The sequence below is a fragment of the Mauremys mutica genome, chromosome 1 (assembly GCF_020497125.1).
Source record: "Mauremys mutica isolate MM-2020 ecotype Southern chromosome 1, ASM2049712v1, whole genome shotgun sequence".
Lineage (NCBI taxonomy): Eukaryota > Metazoa > Chordata > Testudines > Geoemydidae > Mauremys > Mauremys mutica.
Window position 1 is genome coordinate 284293193 of NC_059072.1, and position 14380 is coordinate 284307572.

The window sequence follows — 14380 nt, forward strand, 5'->3', positions numbered from 1 at the left end:
CTGCTATGTTATTAAAACTGCCTTTGCGAAAACATCTCTGCATGGTACTTATGTTCAAGCACACATTTGTCAGCATATAAACAGACAATATGCCATCCAATCAGAAAGTTATGAGTGTAGCTGGATCACAGCTGATGAATCTGATATACACTATTTTGACTGCTCCCATCATCTTATACTGAAACAGTGACCTATTTAGAGATTGTTCCATGGGAGCATAGGCGGCAGGTTATATACATTTGCGGTGCTCGGGCCCAAGGAATATTCAGGGCTGGGGGCCCTGCTCCAGCAATATTTGGAGCTGGGTCTCTCCTCCGGCCCTGCCTGGATCAGGCCCCGGCCCCCGCGGGCCTCCCCGCTCTGCCCCGCCGCGTCCCTGCCTGGAGCAGGTCCCAGCCCCCGCCGGACACTCCCCTCCCCCCCCCCGCTTGTCCCCCCGCCCGCCGCGCCGCGTCCCTGCCTGACAGAAAGCAGCGCGGCGCCTCTCCCCTGCCTGCTTGTGCTGCCGGAGTAGAACGGCTCCGGGCAGAACTGCTGTCTGCTGCCCCAGGGTCCTAGCGCCCGCCACTAACTAATGGCAAGGCAGGCTGCTCTTACCCTGCCCTTCCGCCCTAGCCCTGAGCCTCTCCAACGCCCCAAACCCTCATCCCCAGCCAGAGACCTCATCCCCTCACACTCTAATCCTCTGCTTCAGCCCTGAGCCCCCCACATCATGAATCCCTCATCCCCAGCCCCACTGCCCTTACCCCACACCCCAACCCTCTGCCCTAGCCCTGAGCCCCCTCCTGCATCATGAACCCCTCATCCCCCAGCCCCAGCCAGAACCCTCATCCCTTCACACCCTAATCCTCTGCCCCAGCCCTGAGCCCCCCCTCATCCTCAGCCCCACAGCCCTCACCCCACACCCCAACCCTCTGCCCTGAGCCACCTCCTGCATCATGAACCCCTCATCCCCCAGCCCCAGCCAGAGCCCTCATCCCCCCACACCCTAATCCTCTGCCCCAGCCCTGAGCCCCCTCCTGCATCATGAATCCCTCATCTTCAGCCCCACAGCCCTCACCCCTGCACTCCCTCCTATCCCCAAACTCCCTCCCAGAGCGTGCACCTCTCCCCCTTCCCACACACTCCTTCCCACCCCCAAACTCCCTCCCAGAGTCTGCACCCCTCACCCCTTCCTATGCCCCCACCCCCAGCCCAGAGCCTGCACCCAGCACCCAAACTCCATCCCAAAGCCTGCACCCTGCATCCTTCCTGCACCCTAATCTCCAGCCCAGGACCTGCACCCCAGACCCCCCCCCAAGTCTCCTCCTAGAGCCTTAGGCAGGTGGGGGCGGAGTTTGGGGGGGGCAGAATTGGAGGGCGGGTTCTGGGCACCACCAAAATTTCTACAAACTTGCCACCCATGGGAGTTAATTCAAAGCTCAGTTGGATTCATTTTGGAAAATACACAACAGCTTCTACAGCTATATAAAAGCAGATCTAAGACTCCATGAACCATGCAGATTACAACACATTGTCACTTATAATACTGAAGTAATATAGCAGAGGAAATAAGATGTGCTTGTTTGCATTTGGAGCTTGTTATTACTATTCCCAAGTGAGTAATTTAATGAAGGACTGAGACTTCAAGTAGCCAGATAAAAGAAATTAGAGCACTTGTGATAGGCTCTCATTGGAAATAAATAGTCCAAAACTAGAAGAATGGTTCCAAAACATATGTGAGGTGGTTGTTATAGAAAAACTATTGCAGTGGTTACATACCCAGCAAAATAGAGGACAAATAGATGCTTAGATATGTGTTTACCATTTATTCAGTACTAAAAGTACATTTTCCTTCAAAAAAAACCAGCACAACTGTCCAACTTTTTTTAATATTAACCTTTGATAGACATGCCTGATTTGATACATATGAGTGGAGTCAATAGTTTCACTTGGTTTAATAGAATCAGCAGAAACAACACATCATGCATGGGGTAAAGAGGCTCACTTTGTAATATGGTTACACCCCATTAAATAGATTAGATGATTATATTACCGAATCATGTTTCTTGAAACAAAAAGATAAGAGTCGCTCTTGTGATGATTATTGTTTCGTTTCTGATAGTTACATGGCAATGATTTATAAAACCTGTTATTACTTCCTAAATAAATAAATAGTTTGTAAAGAAATCAGAGAACATGGAAAGCATAGAAAGCACGTTGTCAAAAGAAGGCTCCATGTTTGCATGCTCAGGGCACACAATTTTAGGCTAAAACAAAATTTCACTGTTCGTCACTATAATACACATTCTGCATTTTCCCAGTCTCTCACATTTTCTATGGTGTCTGCACTTCATGCCAGAGTCTTGACAGCTTCTTGCTGCTGATCCAAAATCCTAGCACTTTGCTGTGGGCTACGTTTTCAGTACCTAGCCTCTAAATGTGCATACAGTTTGGGGTGACCCTATTTTACTGAACTACGGAATTCAGTATTTGCATATGCATATCCAGCTGGTGTTTGCAAAGCCCGCTCTACAGACAACTTTTGCCTTAGTGAGGGCACAGTCTGACAGTTTCTCCTCCTGTACCTATGTGTTATGTCTGCACAGTGCTTCATATCTTGAAGGATGTCTGACAGGGGCAGGTTGGGGCATTGCTCTAGCAGAGCAGAGTTAAGATTATGGCATGGGGTTGTTGTGTAATTCCTGGTTTTGAGAGGTTTAAATTTGTTTTACCTTGGAGCTGTATCGCAGAAATAACCTCTAATTTGGGCCACTAACCCTACCCCAGACCTCAAGATGCATCACAATTTCAAGACAATCCAAATAATAATATGGATTTTACAGCACCTAGGAAAACTGGCTAAAAATTGTTAAAAGTACTCAGCCTTAACTCTGGTGGTGCTACCACCCCACTGTATTGCGAAGGTTGGACAAGGAATGCAGAATAAATAAGGATGGAAGTGTTTCTCATATAGAACCAAAGGAACTGGTATTCCGGAGCTATTCAGTCCTAGTTGCCAGTGACATTTTATATTAACTCAAACTGAACTGAAATTAGGAATCTATGTTTTTGGTAGTGGAGCCACACTGGAAAGCACTTGAGTATGTACATATTGTAGTAATGTAAACTGCTCATGCTAATCAAAATACAAATCCTTTAGCCTTTTATGTATATTGTGATAAGCCAAACAAAGAAAGAAAAGAAAAAAAAAGAGGTATATTTACAGTGCATGAATCATGCACATTATTATATACATAGTTTTATTCAATATTATACTGAACATGGTCAGGAGGATTAGAACGGTTTGAGCAAGAGTGTTGATTTACCATGAAGAGTATGTCTGCCAAAGAAAGATGATTTAATTTATAGGCAAATTCCCTACTCAATATATAGTAGGGGTTGGCAACCTCTGGCACACGGCTCGCCAGGGTAAGCATCCTGGCAGGCCGGTCCAGTTTGTTTACCTGCCGCGTCAGCAGGTTCGGCCGAGCGCGGCTCCCATTGGCCGCAGTTCACCCTCCCAGGCCAACAGGGGCGGCGGGAAGCTGCGGCCAGCACATCCCTCGCCTGCGTCGCTTCCTGCTGCCCACATTGGCCTGGGATGGAACCGCGGCAAGTGGGAGCTGCGATCGGCTGAATCTGACGATGCGACAGGTAAACAAACTGGCCCGGCCCGCCAGGGTACTTACCCTGGCAAGCTGCATGCCAGAGGTTGCCGACCCGTTATATAGGCTACAAAAAGAACTCATAAATTGACAATACTGATAAATCCTTTTATGAGTTTAATTACCTCCTTCCAGTCATATATTTAAGTTGATTCAGGTAATAGTTTATCATACTGATAGAGTTATTCTATAAGTGTGAACATAAATGCAATGGAAAAGAGCATAATTTATTTTTTTCTTACAAAAAGCTAGATTCATTCTCTATTCTCACTCATCACAGCAGGTGGAAAAATCATATGGTAAGAATTATTTGTTGCCATGTGTAGAATGGAAATTTCATTTGTCTACAAAATCTGTAATTAAAGGTATAATATTTCAATCCGCCAGCATAATCTTAATGAAAAGTGATGTCATGTCAGACACCAGCACCATGGGGGCTCAGGGTTAAAGACTATAAACTAGGTTGCATCCTGCCTTAATTCTAATTTTGTAACCAGGAAAAGAACTTTGGGAGCAGGTTTGTAAAGGATTTCTCATTTACAAAACTCACTCTTTCACATGCAAAACCCATTTGTGGTGTAGCAGATCAGGCAGTCAGATACCTGATTTATAACTGGAAAGATCTAGTTTTGCACATATAGGCCCTAAACCTGTAAAGTTTCCTGTAGTGCTTAATTTTAAGCACTCTGTAGTGTCATTGAACTCAGTATGAGCATAAATCTCTGCAGGATCAGGGCCATAATATGAACATGGATTGTATGTGCATGGAAACTGGAAGCCCTTTGAAAAAATTTGGCTTATGCATATTTACTGAGCATCAACTGCAGCTGGATACTCAAAATTTGTCTCAGGGAACAAGTTTGTGTAGCATGAGACAGAGACCGTACAGTGCCCATAACACCGTTAAGGGCCACCTGTTGAGCACTGCATGACGGATAGATGATAAGCTCTCTAGGGTAAGGGACCAGCTTCTTTGCTACTTTTCTGCGCAGCACCCGGCACGATGGGGCCCTGCTCTTTGGCGTTGCTCGCTGCTTCAGGAACACAAACGATAATGTGATTATAATCAGAAGCGGGTGAAGCACTTTACAGCCATATTCCCGTTACGGACATTATAGTTGGTCTTTTGTTATTGACTTGACTCCAAATCAACAAATCCCCGCTGCTCCCTGCCCGTCCCCGCAGCCCCCGAGGCTCCGATTGGAGGGGGCCCCTGCAGCGCTCAGCACAAGGGCCGCTGGGCAGCAGCGTGTGTACACGGCGGCGTCCGGGGCCCTGCTGCCTGCACCGTGGGGCGTGTCCTCCGAAGCGTCTCCGAAGCGGGCGGCGCGGCAGCTCTGCCCGAGCGAGGCATGGGGAAGCGGGTGGCCCTGGTGCTGGCCGGCTGCGGGGTGCTCGATGGCAGCGAGGTGCACGAGGCCTCGGCCGCCCTGGTTCACCTCAGCAGGGGCGGAGCGCAGGTGAGAGCGGAGCCGCGCTGCACGGGGCAGCCCCCGACTCTGGGGAGGCCGCGCTGCAGGCCGCTACGCCGGAACGGCCGCCGCCCCTTGGCGGGGCCTGATCCCCACGGCAGCCCTGGGGCAGTTGCTGCCGCTGCTGCAGCGCGGGTGGGCCCTTCCGTGTCTCAGTCCAAAGTGAACCGCTGGCTGGGGCCTTTGGCACGGGGACCCTTCCCTGCACGCTGCAGACGCTCAGCTGTGGTGAGCCAGGGGACTGCAGTGAAAGTCACCCTGCCTGCCACCTGCCTCCTTCTCTAATGGCCCCCTTCCCAGCCCAGGGACAGAAAGAGTGAAAAGTAGAGGTGGGCCTGCGTTTAGAAACTCTGATCCAAATACCTGCTTCCCCCCCAACTTTGGATCTAGATCCAGATCCAATTTTTGCTGCTAGCCTGTATTTTTGGCTAAGCCAGATTTATTGGGACACATTTGAACCCCATACAGATTTTGTGCCTAGGCCCCACCACTGTATTCAGATAGCAGAGACTGGTCCCATCTCAGTTGTGCATAACAGATGATAAAGTGCCTGGTCTAAGCAACAGCACTGGGAGCCCATCACAATCAGGGGCCTGGGTACAGATTTGAGACTTACTAATGGACTAAAAAATAGATATTTGCCACAGTTGTACAAAATGCAATAAATGCAACCGATGAAAGGTGTAAATAGAAGTGTGAAAAGCATGTTCCATAGCAGTTCCGTAACAGTTATGTAAAAATATCAACTGTGCCACTTTTTTTTTTTTGAGGCTTTGTGGTTTTTCATGTTGACTTCTAAAGGCTTGTTGAAGAAATGTGTTCTTTTAAAACCATTTTGTTCTTCCTCTTTAATCTTTCAACAAAAAGATAGGTTGCTGGATGAAAATGCAATTCCGATGGCAGTGAGCTATGACTGTGAAGTAGAAAGCACATTTTCAGACAGAGAAAAGCAGAAAAATATCAGCCAATAAAATTGCTCATTTTAGAAATATTTTTTAAAAGTTTTCTCTAATACAGGGATTGGCAACCTTCGGCACACAGCCCATCAGAGTAATCTGTGGGCGGGCCATGAGACATTTTGTTTACGTTGATTGTCTGCAGGCACGGCCCCCCGCAGGTCCCAGTGGCCGCGGTTCGCCGTTCCTGGCCAGTGGAAGCTGCGGGAAGTGGTGCAAGGACTAGACTAGACTCTGGGTCCCCCAGTTCCTAGAGGTGGGTTCCCTAACCACTTGGCTGTAGAGCCATTCTCTGTGGCCCCATGACAGGTGACTGCTCTAGTCACTGGGTTAAAAGTTCTAAATTGGGCACCATGACCACTTCTCCTCCTGCCATTTGGTGTGGAGTGAGACAGGCACCTAAGCTGCCTCTGGGAAAGGGTTCCCAACTGTGGATCACAAACAGAGAGAGACAGCTCCCTGAAGCCCAGAGTTAGGTACCTAACTCTGTGAAAGGGTTGGGACTTTAGACACACCCCTGTCCTCGGCATCACCCATTGGCTATTTTAGGTGTTTCCCCACCTAGCATGCTGGCTTTTGTGGTCCAATTCTCTCTCCCAATCCAACATTCTTGGGTAAGTGTCTCTAGTTTGTTAATGAAGTTATTGGATTGATATGATCCCTGTGGCTTTGCAGCTATATTATGTTTTCCTAGTCTTAATTTGTTTCTATATACAACCTATTTTGATCTGTATCTGTATTTTAGGTAAGGATATTTGCACCCAACATAGAGCAGATGCATGTAGTGGATCATTTCAGAGGAAGTCCAACAGAAGAGAAGAGAAATGTGCTAGTTGAAAGTGCCAGGTTAGCAAGAGGCAACATTGAAGATTTGGCTGAACTGAAAGTTGGTGAATTTGATGCAGTCATTTTTCCAGGTGAGTTTTTTTTTTTTTTTTTTAAATAAACAGAAAATGCCCCATCTCCATACACTGTAATTACAAGTAACTATTTTAAGTTTCTGTAGCTAATTTTTTTACAAAACCCTTTAAATAAAGGACATTCTGGAGCTGCCCAACTTGAGAATCTTTCTTATAAACATGAATTTTGAAGAGGGTCTCAAAATACTTTTAAATAAAAATTACTCCATATAGCCCTCATTGTTAAGCGAGTATTGTTATCCCAATGTATAGGTGCCAGGATGCTGGGTTTAATGTTAGCATACATGTCACATTGTTCCTTCCTTCTCCCTAAAAGTCTTGTAAACTCCCAATTCCCTACCTACAGACAAGAATAGAGGAAGAGCAGAGCAATGATAGAACTTGCCATTATACATCACTTGCTGTACTTTGGCAACCATTTTAGTCACTAGAGTGTCTGTGATTGCGAGCTGGATGACATTCCCTGTCTGACATTTTGTTGAAATTATAGCTCCACTTTGCTGCTGACATAGCAACACTTAGCACTTGTATAACTTCTTTCATTCATTGATCTTAAGATGCTTTACAAATATGGGTAATTATTATTTTCATTTTACAGGTGGGGAAATCAAACCACACAAACAGTATGTGACTTGCTCAAGATCACTTTCCAGAATCATTCTACAAAATTTAAAGTACTAGCACTTCAGTTGGCCATTAGCAGCATTTATTTTTAAATCATGATAGCGTTTTCTGCAGTAGAGCCAGTAGAGGGAGCACAAGTATAATACAGTACAGGAAAAGCTGTTTTATCTGGTATTTCACCAAGAAGAAAGCTCTATAAACCGACATTTCTGATCGTCATTGAAATTCTGGTTTATAGTCCAGTTGGCAGTGGGCCAGCAGGGGGTTGGAGTGCAGGAGGGGGCACAGAGTGCGGGCTCTGGCATGTTGGGAGAATGGGGGGGTGCTGGTAAGTGAAAAATGCTGATGAACTAAGCGGGAAGAAGTTTGGGTGCAGGAGGAGTGCGGGCTGGGGCGCAAGCTCTGGGAGGGGGCTCAGGGCAGCGGGTTGGAGCGTGGGAGGGGGTGCCAGATCCTGGGGCACTCACCTCTGGGTGACTCCTGGCTGCTCCGAGCTAGAGGCACGGCAGGCAGATCTGTGCGCTGCCCCCGCCCCGCCTCGGGTGCTAGTTCCGCAGCTCCCATTGGCTGGGAACCATGGCCAATGGGAGCTGCGGGGGCAGCACCTGCAGGCAGAGGCAGCACACAGAACCGCCTGCCACGCCTCTGCGTAGGTGAGTGAACCACAGATCCTGCACCCCAACCTGCTACCCTGAACCCCCTCCCAGAGCTTGTGCCCCAGCCCTGCACTCCCTCCTGCACCCAACTCCCTCCCTCTTAGTTCACTGGCATTTTTCACTTACCGGCACCCCCCACCCCAGTCCCCCAACATGCTAGACAAACAGCTTCTACTGTATTAATAAACCCATTTCCCAGGGCTGTGGTGAGTTGGTAACATCATCACTGCTGCAGGTGCATAGGCAAGTTAACAAATTCCATATGAAGTTATTGCTCCATTAGAAACCTGGTGGAGGGGGCTGAGAAGAATGTAAACTTTAAGATTAAAATCTTATTTTGGAACTTCCAAGATAATATTCAAAACAGTGAGTAATGGGAATAGGCTGAAAGCAAGAAATTAAAATGTTGTCCCTTAAAATAGTTCTTGCAGCACTATCATAATTTATTATAGGAATGCCAGTGGTTGTGTGCATTCCACAAGGAATCAAATATCATTGGCTGATTACACTTGGTAATAACTTTTTATTACTTTGATAAATTAAACTAGTGTAAATCCAGCAAATGAAATTGCAGTAAAATTTAATCTGTTTCTACCAAGAAATGAGGATTAAGTGCAGACACAGGGTTGCTTATTATAGCACATCTCCAAAGATGCACTTTTTTTATAGCAAATTGCTTTATAATTCACAAGAGATACAGCCAAAAGCTCCTAGTACTGCAGTGTCTTTAAAAAAGTGAGACATACTGGGTTATCTCAATAAAAACTATAAAGGCCAAAAAGAGTTCAAAGAAAAACATATTTTTTATAATTGTTTATATCTTGAACTAAAACTTCCAAAAGAAATTACTCTGGGGGAGAAAATATATTGGCTTCATCAATCTGCATTTTCTTCATCTGGAATGTCTAGAAGACTCATGCTTCTTGTACCAAAGAAAAGCAGCAGGGAATGGGACAGAGGATTCCTGCTTTATAAAGGAGCCTAGCCCACAACAAGAATGCTTAATCATATTTATAAGCTGAATGAAGGCTTGATTTTTTTCCCCTACACTCATGAGCTACACAAGTATTGTCTAATTCTTGGTTTAATGTATCATCACTTTTGTTTTTTAGATCCTTCTTGTGTGTTGGTAGGTGCAGATCAAGTGATAAAACCTAGTGGTGGGAGGCCTCTGTTGGGTGGGTCTGAAGATTAAATTGTTCTCTCACCTCCTGAAGAGGGTTGAGCCTCCTGCCTGGGACATGTGGGAATGCTTGCACGTCTGCTGCCTATACAGTCCAGGATTTCAATTGTTAATGTAAATCCATCATGTTTTGCACGCTGAATGGTTACAGCCCACTAACTTAAAAAAATGTAGATAGCCTATGATTAAATACTCTGCTTTGGCTAAAAAAAAAAAAAAAAAAGGGGGTACAGTGTCCTTCTGGTGCTGTAGCAGCTAGCTAATTGCTCTTCAGACTGCCTTAAATGTGAAGGTATGCCCTTTTTTCCCCCCAAGGTGGATTTGGTGTAGCAAAGAATCTGTGTTCCTGGGCAGTGGATGGAAAGAACTGTACTGTCAATGAGCTTGTGAAGTCCACTCTTCAGGCTTTCCATAGTGCTAAGAAACCCATTGGTTTGTGCTGTATATCCCCCGTGCTGGCAGCTAAAGTCTTCCCAGGTTGTGAAGTCACAGTTGGCCATGATAAAAATGTAGATGGAAGGTAAGAAAAGGTTAAAGACACTTTATTTTGTTATGGGCACAAAAAAACCACAGGCCTATGATGTCAGCATTCCCCAGAGAATGCACTATTCACATCCTTTCTGATTTTACGCTGTCCATTTCATAATAGTGGTAGGAAACGCACATTTGGAGGAAGAGGGCTGAAAGTGTGAGGCTGGTTGGCTTGTTATGCACTTGAGGGGGAATAGTAATTTACCCCAACAAAGAAATACACTGGCCCAGTACTTGTCTGCTAACGACATCCATAGATGCATTACACTGTGGCTTTTTTTTGTGTGTGTTTTTTTTGTTGCTTTTAATTCTGTCTAAGGGATTTATGCTTCAGAGCACACTCAGGTGCCTATGGTTAGACAGCAGCTTCCCCTCTTGGCATGGTATTCCAGAATTGTCCAGTTTGTATTGTCCTTTGTGTCTTCACTAAAGCATCTGCTACTGGGTCACTGCTGGATTAGATGACCATTGGTCTGATTCGGTATGGCGGTTCTGTTTTCAGGATGTTAAACTTGGCTGCTGGCAGACATCCAAATGATAACACTAATCTTAAGCCCATGTCATGCCTTTACCATTCTCCTTGCTCCCATTGTTTGAATGGAATTGCTCTTTCTGGTTGGACGGTTTTAAGGCATGGGCATGGGCAGATAGCAGCTGAGAAGGAAACCTAGCAGGAGTTAATGCATCTTCAGGTAATGTTAACTATGGATAGGATATCTAAATGGAATTCTATAGAGCCAGCCATGAGTGATGACGGGCAAACCAGCTGTTTCACCCCTCTCCTTCGAACAAAATCAGTTCCCCGCAGATGTGGTGGAAGGTCTTCTAGACTAGAAGAGCCCAGAAGAGGATCTAAAGTTGCTGGGAGCCTAACGTTTCCTCCAGGCCCCTCAGGAGAATGTACTTCTGAGTGCTAAACATTGTTATGATTGGCATCTCCTCATAAATTCATCAAAAGATTGTTGTTAAAGTTTTGCAGTTATTCAGATCATGTATTTGTACTGTAGATGGCAAAAATCTTGATTCGGCAATAGATCGGATCAGTGGTAAATAGGGTGTGAGGAGGGAGTACTTTTCTTTGCTGAAACCTCTCTAAATCTCAGATCTGACTGCCCAAGATCCCTTCATGTCATCACTAAGGCTAAGATTTTTGTCATGGATATTTTTAGTAAAAGTCATGGACAGGTCACGGGCAATAAAGGAAAAATTCATGGAAGCGGTGACCTGTCTGTGACTTTTACTAAAAATATCTGACGAAATGGGGATCTGCAGCTCCCCACACTGCAACGGGGCAGCTGTGTGGTGGCTAGGAGCTCCGGAGGCCCCCACCATGGCTCGAGTGTCAGAGTTCCATGGTCCCCTGCCACCCAAGACTGGGAGCTGCTGGGCCCTCTGCCGCTTGCAGCGGCGGGGGGCTGCAGGGTACCCCTGCTGTCTGCAGCTCCAGGGGTACCCTTGTGGCAGCCAGGAGCTGCAGTGCACTCTCACCGCCTGCAGCGGCTTGGAGCTCTGGGAGCCACCAGGTAGCAGGGGTACCCTGCAGCTCCCTGCCCTCCCACTTCTCTCCCCCCCCCGCCCCCCCCGGGCAGTGGGGAACCTTGCAGTTCCCAAACGCCGCGGGCTGAAGTCATGGATTCCACTCTTCAGGCCTAAATTGTAGCCTAAGTCATCACTGATAGAAGTGGTTTGACTGTTTCTGTAACTCTCTCACTATTAGGGTTGCCAAAATCGTATGGCTACAATGTTTTTCTGTTTACTGTTAACAGGTTTCCTGATGCTGAAACAGCATCTGCTATAGTAGAACTTGGATGCAAGCACATTTGTAAAGATGTAACTGAATCTCACGTGGATGCCACCAACAAAATAGTCACTACTTGTGCTTTCATGTGCAAAGCTCCTTTGCATGAAATCTTTGATGGAATTGGAACAATGGTGGCAGAAGTCCTGAAACTCAGCTGAGGGTACTCTGATGTCTGCTATCCCCTGCAGTGAAATGACTACCAGTAAATATAAAACATTTACCTGCACTTAACTATATTAATAAAATAATGCAGTTAGTGAGCTTGTCTGTTTTTTAAGTCCTACATCACACACACCACCATCTCTACAACTTTTATCACTTCTTTTTCTCCCTTTATTTGAAATATAGGCAGCATCTCTTGAGTTTTATTGAGAGTCTAAATGTGCTCAGAGACTTGGGTAGGAATCCTCCTTGCCTAAATGGGTTTTTGTAATACCCAAGTATAGTAAAATGTGACAGCAGAAAAGATGAGTGAATTACTCATCTAGGTTGAAAGTGTGACAGACAGATTTAAATCAGGGAGAGGAATTAAATCAGTATAGCAAAAACAGGGAAATAATCTGGGATTTGTGATCCTGTGACTCTTTAAACAAGCCTAAAGCTAATATTTGTCACACCAGTTAGACCAGCGGTTCTCAGACTGTGAGTCGGGACTCCGAAGTGGGTCACGACCCCATATTAATAGGATCGCCAAGGCTGGCATTAGACTTGTTGGGGCCCAGGGCCAAAGCCCGAGCCTCACCTCCCAGTGCCAGGACCAAAGCCAGAGGGCTTCAGCCCTGGGTGGCGGGGCTGAGATTACAGGCCGCATGCCTGGGGCTGAAGCCCTTGGGCTTCAGCTTTGGCCCCCTCCACCCAGGAAGGTGGGGCTTTGGCTTTGGGCCCCCTGCCTGGGACGGTGGGCTGGGCAGGCTCAGGTCTTGGTCCCTCCTCCTGGGGTTGTATAGTAATTGTTGTCGGAAGGGGGTGGCGTGCAGTGAAGTTTGAGAACTCCTGAGCTAGACAAGCTAGCTTTGTGCATCGATGGTTTGGTTTGTTTGCAATTTAACACCATTTATTTTGTTGAAAATCATCTTTTTTTATAGTCGTTACACTGTCTTTGCTGCTTTTAAATGAAATAGTGAAGGATTCAGTTAGGAGGAATTAATTCAGTTATAAGATGTTTTCACACACAAATCGCAATGGCAAGACTTACTCAACCAAGTGGATTATAAAAACTCAAAACCATCTGTTTTCATCTAAGATGTGGGGGCAGAAGTCAGCATTTCTTATAGGCACAATCCTTCAAGAGATGTTAACTTCAGTAGGAGTTGAGGGTACTAAAAACTTGACAGGATTGGGTTCCATGGCCCCAATCCACAAAGGCTACTTAAGTGCCTCAGTCTCATGTTTAGGTTCTGCTGCAATCTCCAAAACTGCTGTCAAACCCTGTCGGTGCCTAATTTCCTCCAGCACCCAAGTTTTTTGTTGAAAGTTCCCTTGACACCTAAGTTTCAGTCTCTGAGCATGCACGCTAACTAACTCTAGGTATTTGGACCTCTATCTCTAGCCTAAGCCCTAGAGCAACCCACTAATTGGGGAAGATTGGCAGATGATGCCTATCTCATGGGCGGGGCCAAGACAGATGTGGTGAGAGGCCACCTACCAGATCAGCACCTTTCACAATCTGGCTGGAGGAGATGGCAGTGCCCACTTTATACTTTTTAACCCAGTGGTTAAAACACTTGCTTGGGATATGGGAGACAAAAATTCAATTTCCCCCTGTGCCTGACAGGAAGAAAGTATTTGAACAGGAGAGTGCTCTAATCACTGAGCTAGTCTGATGTTGCTCTCCCTCAATCTCAAGTTAAAGCTGTTTTGGATAAATAATGAAAAGAGTGATTGGACAAGGGGGACTGGACGCTGGGTTGCCCACCTCCCATGTGGGTGCCCTAACCACCCCTCTTTCTGCTTCAGTGACTTTTCCTCTGTGGATAAATACAATAATAAAGTATTTATCCACAGGGGAAAAGTCATTGGGCCACAGAGGAAGAGACAGAATGACTTTGTAGCCTGGAGGTAGGGGTACCCAGCTGGGCCATGGGAGAGTCAGGATCTAGGCTCTCTGCCGCAATTATTCATTATTTATCCACAGAGGAACAGCTTCACCGAGAGATTGAAGGATCCCTGTGACAAGTATTGCAACCACATGCAGTATCTTTGGGGGAAGGTGGTTGTATATTGTAGTACTGTGGGCCAGGGATTATTTGAGTGTGTTTCACTGTCTGGGAGGAGGGTTACTGCAGCTCCCTCAGAGACAGAGAGTGTGTGTTGGAGGGGGAGATTAAGGTGAATCACTCACATTGTAGACACCCCAGAAGGTAGTACCTCCTAGTAGAGGCTCACAGATACTTGTTCAAACTGGGTTCCCAGAGACTAGGAAATTTGAAGAAAGGGCTTTTTCCTTTAAAAAGACCTTGCTTAGGCAAACTCAGAACCTTCTTTCTGATCCAGCAAATGGACAGGACCTTCCATCCAAGGGTCCCAACCTTTGCAGAAGGGTTGGAAGGCCTTTGGCCTTCCAAGCACCCATAAGACAGACTGGTAACTG

At 46.3% G+C, this 14380-nt stretch overlaps 1 protein-coding gene across 1 annotated transcript; it reads left to right on the forward strand.

The window, feature by feature from the left end:
* Positions 1-4929: 4929 nt before the first annotated feature.
* Positions 4930-12047, forward strand: LOC123367235 (glutamine amidotransferase-like class 1 domain-containing protein 3A, mitochondrial). The gene is made up of 4 exons (XM_045011335.1): positions 4930-5107; positions 6821-6992; positions 9774-9978; positions 11756-12047. Exons 1-4 carry the CDS (start codon positions 5000-5002, stop codon positions 11946-11948), a joined length of 678 nt encoding a protein of 225 aa, XP_044867270.1. The 5' UTR covers positions 4930-4999; the 3' UTR covers positions 11949-12047.
* The last annotated feature ends 2333 nt before the right edge of the window (positions 12048-14380 follow it).

Bases quoted from the DNA above. Each gene is read 5' to 3' on its own strand.
- LOC123367235 (XM_045011335.1), top strand. From the start codon at position 5,000: ATGGGGAAGCGGGTGGCCCTGGTGCTGGCCGGCTGCGGGGTGCTCGAT. The intron at 5,108-6,820 runs GTGAGAGCGGAG...TCTGTATTTTAG, and splicing joins TCAGCAGGGGCGGAGCGCAG to GTAAGGATATTTGCACCCAA. The intron at 6,993-9,773 runs GTGAGTTTTTTT...TTTCCCCCCAAG, and splicing joins TGATGCAGTCATTTTTCCAG to GTGGATTTGGTGTAGCAAAG.